Below are 9,258 nucleotides of genomic sequence, written 5' to 3' on the forward strand. Positions count from 1 at the left end.
AAGCGAAGACCACAGCTCAATCCGTCTCCTAACCTTATAGCATGTGACAAATCTCATGCTAGCCATGGCAGTTGTGCAGAAGACTGCAAAGTACTGTGCCAACAAGTATTGGATCAACCTGTGCAAAGAAATACAAACTTCTAGTGACAATGGTAACCTTCACTTTACATATGATGGTATCAAAAGAGCGCTCAGTCCCACCACGACAAAAATTGCCCCATTAAAATCAGCAGATGGAGAAATACCCACTGACAGAAGCAAGCAAATGGTCTGCTGGATAGAGCATTGCTCTGAGCTGTACTTACATCAGACAGATATCTCTCTGCCTGTGCTTTATAATCTCCTGCAGCTACCTGTCATGTATCAGCTTGATGTAGAATCCTCATTTCATGAGCTTAAAAAGGCTATTGACTCCGTAGCACTAAGGGAAACAGCTGGAAAGGACGGAATACTGGCTGAACTGCTCAAGTATGGAAAGCCCAATCTGCTGCCATACCTCCACAATCATCGCCACCTCTCTGGAAAGAAGACACAGGATATGCGTGACACAAACATCATCACGTTATTTAGAAACAAAAATGATCTAGGGAATTGCAGCAACTAACAGGGCACTCACTCCTCAGCCTCACTTGGAAGGCCTTTGCCAGAGTCAGTCTAATGAGGTTCCATCAACTAGCCAGCAAAATATACCCAGAGTCACAATGTGGTTTCAGAGCAGGCAGATTCACAGGATATATGGGACTGGTTTAGGGATGCAAACTGGGCAGGCTGCCCTCATCCCCTGCACAAACGTAAAAAACGTCGTGATGACATCAGGTCAGCAATCCAACTACATCACGCCAGTCTCTGATATTACAGAAGGCAAGCGTGCACAGAAATTGGATGCCCGGTCACCATTTTGAAATGAACAACCTATCAAATGCAATTTTTCGTTCCATTTTTCGGGCATCAGATGGGGAAGAAGTTTGGGAGTGCTTCATGACAAGTATGAGAAGGCAGCACAAGGGTGGAAGAAAGAGCCTTCCTGAAGGACCACAGCTGCACGTAGCAGCAAAATCTGCTGGTGAAAATGGCAGTGTTTGTATGTTGTTTGACATCATTTATTCAGTTTTGAGCCTGATATAAGAAGTAAGGAGAGGGCAGAGGGCCTTTAAATTTGTGAACGTAAATTCCTGTTCATGGCAAACTCCTTTCCCGCATGGCATCCCACTTTAGATGCCCTATTGGGCTTGGAGTGCTTGTTCGCTCTGCTAATTGGCCACTCTCCCACAGGGTGGCAGCTGATTGGCCATCGGGAACTTGATTCACCTTGCTGTGGTGGCGGGGGGGTGAGGTAGGAGCAAGCAGACCACTCACTTTCTGTTCAGTGCCCTATGCTTTCCATATTGTATGTGAGACAGTCTACATCTGAACTGTGCTGGGACTGATGTTCTAGCAAGCTGTAAAACTAGGAAAGCAGAGAGGGTTTTAAACTAAATATTGGGGGGAAGATGTAGTAGAGAGAAAGGTATTAATATGGGAAATGATTAACAGATCATGACAGGCAGGGATAGAGAGTACAAATCTGAGAGTAAAACAGCAGTCAAGGCTCGAGAATACAAAAATAATAAAAGGACGAAACTAAAAGGTGCTGTGTCCAAGTGCACGTAGCATTCAAAACAAAACAGATGAATTGATAGAGCAAATAGAAATAAAAAGTACAATCTGATAGCCATTACAGAAACATGGCTGCAGGATGACATAGATTGGAACCTGAATGTTGATGGGCATGTGACATTTAGGAAGGACAGGAAGCTAGGAAAAGGTGGAGGGATGGTTCTATTAATTAAGGCAGAGGTGGATAGATGCTTGTTAGGCAAGGGAATCAAGGTTATTGGGGGTAGATAGGAATGTGGAACTCATAATACAAACAGATCAGCCTTGATCTTATTGAATGGCAGAGCTGGCTCAAGGGGCCAAGTGGCCTAATTCTGCTCCTATTTTGTATGTTTCGTATGACCGAAAGCCAAGACAGAAGTTTGGCATGCACTGATCAGAGAACTTCTGCATGTTGATGATGCTGCAGCAGTTGCCCAGACAGAAGACCAGCTTCAAGGGTTCATGTATTGTCCTATGCCTGTGTTGTGTTCTCCTTCACCGTCAGTGTCAAGAAAACTATAGTTATGGGAGAGGGTATTATGTCTCCACTTATGATCAGACTCAACAACATACCACTGGAAGCAGTCAGCAAATCTGCTACCTTGGATCTACAGTGACAGACAATCTCTCTTTAAGAACTCAGCATGCGCATTGGAAAGGCAAACCCAACTTTAGACGACAAAATCAGCATGGAAAAACAACAAATTGACCCACAGGGCCAAGATGCTTAAAGCTTTATAAGCCCTCTATCCTCAGCACATTTCTATAAGGCAGCAAAAGCCTGAACAACCAAAGAAGGCTTTGCTCACTTGGGCATGTGCACAGGTTGGAAGATGGCCGCATCCCCAAGGATATGCTATATGGGGAGGTAGCTCATGATGAGACCAACGGGGCAGCCACAGCTCTGATTCAAGGATACTATCAAAAGACATGAAAGCCCAAAACATCAGTCATGATAATTGGGAAACTCTAGCTGATGACTGATGCAAATGACGACACTAGCTGTGGGCAAGAGTTCACTACCATAATTCTGTGGTTTCAGAAGCTCCAAAGAAGCTCCAACACTGCAAACAGGGCGTCAGTGGAAATCATCCCACATCACAGGCAAGGGACATGTGGCACTTGTGACAGACTTTGCCTTTCCACAATTAGCTTGTTCAGTCATCGAGAAATGCAGAAGATGATCTCATCTGACCTCACCAAATTCTGAGGCTGCATTCCCATCATCTTTTGTATATGGATGGATGCTGCCAAAATAGATTTTCAACAGGGTGTAACTGAACAGCAATCAGAAGCATGAATCTTGACCAATTTCCCATTTTCCAGAGTAAGGGTCCTACTACTCCAAGTTGAGATTGGCTATCTTGTTATAGTCCACAGATGGATTCTGGTATTTTCTTCAAAAGAAACTAACCCTCCTGTTTTAGAATACTTTGCAGTATTTGCTGAATTAGAGGTTGGCATATAAACTGTCAGGTTTCATCCAGTATCATAACGCAGCTCCTGAAGCTTTCTTGAAACTGTCAGCCACTAGTAGGATTCACTGTATGACATGAGTTTGTAGATGGTGTCACATGAACATGATTTTTTAAAGTTTTCTTTCCCCCATTAGACAACTAAGCTCGTTGATCAGTATGTGGAAGATTAAAAAAAACTGCTAATAGATAGAATCAAACTAAATGTAAAAGTTTTATGTATGGTTCATAACTTGTGTTTTCATTTCTAATTTCAGTCATGATGCAATGGACTCCTACTATGACTACATCTGGGATATCACTATCTTGGAATATTTGACACGTATCTTTTTATTATTGTCTTAGTGTAATTGTTTTGTGAGATTACTGATTATATAACCCAATAGGACCATCTTCTCCACTTGGAAGAACTGCAAAGAATCCAAATTAGTCCAATATAAGTATGAGAAATCGAATACTTCATTCCTTTTCTTTATCATGCATAGTGAAGTATATATACAAATACATGTGTACACATATGCAAACATCTCATATACATACAAGTCCCCATGTTCTGATGAGGGAAGAAGAGGAGTGTTTATTTGCTGAATTTTTCCTCTAAAAGTTTTAAAATACTTGTTCAATTTTGTTTATCCAGATGTTTTCAACATGAATTACCCTATGGCCACTAACAAATTCATTTCTTTACTTAAAACCTCTCAGCATTTCAGTGGTTACAAAATTTGGTTACCCTTCCTTCATTCTAATTTTGATTTCATTGAGAAAATTTAAGCTGGCGAGACACAAAAGCAGTAGGTTGCTGACCTGCAGTTTCTGAGGATGGATCTTGGATTGTTTTATTTTTGTCATGCACACTGTCACCTTCAGCTGGAAAGACAATCATATGGAGCATGGGCAATCACTATTAATGTTACTCATCAGCTCACCAAAGTTTCACTTTCGGACCAGGCTTTCTGCACTAGGTGTTCTTCCACTGTCAGTAGGTGTTACATTTCAAGATATAGTTTAAAAAAAATGTGGAGGAAAAGTGAGTTTAGGTTTATATAAGCTTTCATCTGTAAATGTCTACACTTAACTGTAAAATTAAGAACAAAAACAGAAAATGCTGGAAAAGTTCAGCAAGTCTGATGGCAGCTGCGGAGGGAGAAAAACAAAGTTAATGTTTCGAGTCTGTATGACCCTCCTTCAGACAAATTAAGACATTGGGCTGGATTTAATGGAGGTGATGGGAGTCTCGACCGTTGCCTAGGGATCTGGCGTGACCCTCCTTTAGGAAAGGTCCACCGAATTAAGTGCTTCTAAGGCACTTAACTGCATCTCAATGGGCCTCCCTGGGGTCAAGGACCCCAGAGGCAGTAGTCCTGTCTGCTGCCCTCTTTTGAACCACATTACCACTGAGGTGTTGGCTGCTGCCGGTACAACACCCACCCAAGGCCTAGTGTCCTCTTTGAATCCCAGGCCACAAGTCAGTGATGATGGGGGTCAGCAGCAGCAGTGGCTCGCAGCAGAACATTGCCTCTAAATGGGGGCCCACTCCTGAGTCTGCAAGCACTCCCACACAAGTTTACTTGTTGTGCTCCCTGCACAGCGAGCCCTCCCACTCACCACTGGGTAAATACCAGTGGTAACGGGATGAGGCTCTCAATTGGGCATTACTTTTCCACAGTGGAGCCTCGGTTGGCAGTGGGATGGTAAGGCCGCATTCTCACAATAGACTAGGTGGGGGTAGAGCCAGAAAGGGACAAGGGTCTCACCTGCTACCTTCCTACCTGATTAAATGACCCCTGTCACAAACTCACCATGGGGGAGAGCTTTAAATTCTGCCCATTATTTATTAGACACCAGCACACACTAATATGCTGTTGGAAACATCATGCCTTGCATAATTCATGTTTGCTATGATTCCTGTTTCCATGCTGGAACAATGCAGAGTTTCATTTTTAAAATCTATTTAACTGCTCTTTTTTTTAGATACCAACAAAGGTACATCTTATTTTAATGCAAAATCATCCACTTCTTTCCATTCTGCTGTGAAGCACTTTGGGATTTCCCAAGGATGTGAAAAGAACATATAAGATTCATTCCTTTACTGTTTTGTATAGCATACTCCATAAGACCATAAGATGTAGGAGTAGAAGGAGGCCATTCAGCATACCAAGTCTGCTCTGCCATTCAATGAGATCATGGCTGATCTGGTAATCCTCAACTCCGCTTTCCTGGCCTTTCCCCATAACCCTTGATTCCCTTACTGATTTAAAAATCTGCCTATCTCCACCTTGAATATACTTAACGACCCAGCTTCTACACCTCTCTGCGGTAAAGAATTCCACAGATTAACAACACTCTGAGAGAAGAATTTCCTCCTCATTTGTTTTAAATGGGTGACCTCTTACTCTTAGATTATGCCCTCTGGTCCTAGACTCTCCCACAAGGGGAAACAAACTCTCAGCATCTACCTTGTCAAGTCCCCTAAGAATCTTATGTTTCAATAAGGCCACCTCTCATTCTTCTAAAGCCCAGTGAGTACAGGCCCAAATTACTCAACCTCTCCTCATAAAATTCCTCCATACCCAGAATCAACCTAGTGAACCTTCTCTGGACTGCCTCCACTGCCAGTGTATTTTTCCTTAAATAAGGGGGACCAAAACTGTTCACAGTACTCTAGGTGTGGCCTAACTAGTGCCTTATATAATTTTAGCAAGACATCCCTATTTTTATACTCCATTCCCTTTGAAATAAAGGGCAACATTCCATTTGCCTTCCCTATTACGTGCTGAACTTGTATGTTAGCTTTTTTGGGATTCATGCACAAGGACTCCCAAATCCCTGTGCTGCAGCCTTCTGCAGTTTTTCTCCATGTAAATAATATTCAGCTCCTCTATTTTTCCTGCCAAGTGCATAGCCTCACATTTTCCCATTTTATTCCATCTGCCACTTTTTTGCCTCACTTAACCTGTCTACTTCCCTCTGTAGACTCCTTGTGTCATCCTCGACTATTTTTGTATCATCTGCAAATTTGGCGATAGTTCATTCACTTCCCTCATCTAAGCCATTGATATATATTGTAAATAACTGAGGCCACAGCACTGATCCCTGTGGCACTCCACTAATTACAGGTTGCCATCCTGAAAATGCCCCCCTTATCCCAACTCTCACCTGAGTCGGAATGTTGTGGGTTCAAGTCCCACTGCAAAGACTTGAGCACATAATCTAGACTACTGCTTCAATGTAGGATGGGGATCTTGTGGATGTGGCGTTAAACTGAGGCCCTGTCTGTCCTCTTACGTAAATATAAAAGATCCTATGACATTATTTAAAAGTACAGATGAGTCTTCCTCTGTATTCTGACCAATAATTATTGGTCCAACATCATTAAAACAGACCATCTGATCATTCTCACATAGCTGTTTGTAGGAGCTTGCTTTGTATAAATTGACTGCCACATTTCCTAATGTGACTTCACTTCAAAAGCACTTAATTGACTGCAGACCTTGAGAAAGCTGCTGTATAACTAGTGATTTATATTAGTTGTTTCCATTGACTTTGAGGTACCATACCATCCACTGGAAAATTGAATATGAGTACTAGATCTTTCTTTGAATGCTGAGAATTTGCTTCACAATCTGTAAATTGCAGGTTTCCACATGACTGCCCAACTCTTTTAACCATTTGACTAGTACGTGAAATTGGATGGCGGCAAAGAATTTACCTGGATGGGAAAAGAGGAAGGCACTGGAATGTGTAAATGCAAAGGCTTCTTTAAAATTGCGTTTTCACACATCCTTTTATCTAAAACACCTTAAATATTTTGAAACAAAGATGTTTTTCTAAATTGAAACAAGAAATTATATTTGAATATTTTTGCCAGATTAACTGCACAGATAAACCTCTAGGGCCCGAATATTGCCACCGGCGTGCAGGGGCAGGCCTGACATGTCAACATGCAAAACGATGTGAGTTAATGTCAGGTATGCGTCCGGACTTCACTGAGTATCATTTAGATCTTTCATTTGGTGGGCAAGCACTGGAGGCGGCTGCGTGTCCGCTGAACTGTCAAAGACCTATTAAGGTCATTAGGAAACTAATTAAGCCAATTAACAGCACTGCCTGTCCAATTTAAGGTTGATGGGCAGGCGAAGAGCCCAAGCAGCCTTCATGTTTTTCAGGAAACCTCAGGTGGTATCCTGAAAGTTTTGTTAAATAAATAAAAAAATTTCCCCAAAATATAAAAACAGTCCCATCTCATGTGACATTGTCACATGAGGGGACATGTTTAGATAACTTTTTAAATGCTTTAATTATTTTAATATCAACGTAATCTCCCTGAGGCAGCTCCGTGCCTCAGAGATTGCTGGGCTCTTTCGTGCACATGCATGAAAGAGCGCAGGCCCCAACTCCCCCTCCTCCCTCCACCTGCACAGGGAGCTCTGAGCACTACCGGCCATGCGCCATGCTGGGTGGGCCTTAATTGTCCCGCCCACACAAAATGGTGGCATGCAGCCGATTGGTTCCGCATCCGCTCCCGCCTGACTTAGGCAAGTTTCTGGCCTAAGTGACCCTAGGTTGTGACTGTTTGGTTTTACCTGAGATGAAAAAGTCATATCTATATTTTCACAAAATTTAGTAATTAGATTGTTTTGTACTTATGTTTGCTTTTACGATAGTGAGTGATCATTGAAAGCTAACAGCCCTGAAAACTGACTTTTAGCCATGAGTATTGATATTTATAACCATCTAATAGAAAAGCTCCTTGACCATTTTCATAGACATCCATCACAAAAGAGGAGAAATTGACAAAAGGCAAATAGCAGTAAGTTGAAGCAGGACTGGTGTATTACATTGTTTCTGAATTGGCCATATATCACAGATGTATTTACTTACTAACTAGGTTCTATGGATAACATCCACAAGAAAATATTATATAGACAGGAATTACTCCTTGTAGTTTATTCTGAATCTCTATATGTTAGGTCATCCCTGGTACTTGTTTTCAAAAGAGACACGCCGGCCACTTTATCCTTTGGGTATGATCTCGCAGTTTTTTGTGTACTCTCAATACCCCTGTACCCTTGTCTGAAAAATAGAGACCAAAACTGTACACTACTCCAAATGTGATCTAACCAAGATTTGATATAAGTTTAGTAAAACTCATCCTTTGGATTGCTTTTGATATAACTGCATTGACCTGCAACGCAACTTTATGTATTTGTACTCCCAGAAACTATTACTCCTCTACCCGATTTAAATTCTTATTTTCTAAGTAATGTGTGACCTCCTTATTTTTCCTACCAAAATATACTTATCTGCACACTTACCAATATTGAAATTCACTTGCCAATTATATGTCCAGTCTTCCTCAGTATTGACAATCCTTGAATCTGTTGTCATTTGCAAAATTATAAAGTGTGGGTTTGATTCTGAAGTCTAAATTTTTAATATAAATTGTGGACTACTGATCCTTGTGGATCACACTTCCCATCTTCTGCCATTCTGAATAGTTACCCTTTACCAACGTTCCCTGTAAAATTTTGTTGTTTTTCTCCAGTTTTTGATCAATGCACAGCATCTTTAAATTTTTTGCCCTCAACTGCAGACACAGCATTTAAAACAGAACAAAGCCTATACAATTATTTTCCAGGCTTCTGTGCACACATGCAACTTAGCAGGAACTTTCCTTTTCTGTTTTCTTTCAACCAGCTGTCCATTTTGTTACTTGCTCCCTGACTCTGTATGCTCTGAGCTTTTTAATCTATTATGCAGAACCTTATTGTAGACTTTTAGGAAATCCCAATATATTACATGTGCTGCATTACCCTTGTCTCCTCTGTTATCTCTTTATAGAATTTAATGAGGTTGTCAAGCAAGAAAATAGGAGTCTGGGAAGGTGACATTATAGGTACAATATTGGCTTAGTAACAGCAAATAATGGGACATGGTTCTTCAGACAGAGGTGTTTTGTAGTGTGCTCCCCACAGATGATGTTTGGGTCCATTACTCTGTTTCAGTTTTTAATAAAAAATCTACACAAGGGTGTAGGGAGCAGCATTATTGTTTCAGATGATACAAAACTTGGCAACCTACATGTAGTACATAATATTGAGAATAGTTTTAGACTTCAGAAATACATAAACAGGATGGTGAAATG

At 41.3% G+C, this 9,258-nt stretch overlaps 1 protein-coding gene across 3 annotated transcripts in view; it reads left to right on the forward strand.

Moving 5' to 3' along the window:
* The window catches only part of ints8 (integrator complex subunit 8), a 113,258-nt gene that overhangs the window by 102,170 nt on the left and 1,830 nt on the right, over positions 1 to 9,258 (forward strand). For 2 of the 3 annotated variants that reach the window (XM_041189584.1, XM_041189585.1), the window contains exons 27-28: positions 3,371 to 3,435; positions 7,880 to 7,923. In XM_041189584.1, the coding sequence (XP_041045518.1) occupies positions 3,371 to 3,435; positions 7,880 to 7,923 (109 nt within the window). Of the gene's footprint in view, positions 1 to 3,370; positions 3,436 to 7,879; positions 7,924 to 8,954; positions 9,010 to 9,258 lie in introns of all 3 variants that reach the window. The other variant, XM_041189586.1, reaches the window with a different exon arrangement.

The sequence above is a fragment of the Carcharodon carcharias genome, chromosome 6 (genome assembly GCF_017639515.1).
Source record: "Carcharodon carcharias isolate sCarCar2 chromosome 6, sCarCar2.pri, whole genome shotgun sequence".
NCBI classification, from domain to species: domain Eukaryota; kingdom Metazoa; phylum Chordata; class Chondrichthyes; order Lamniformes; family Lamnidae; genus Carcharodon; species Carcharodon carcharias.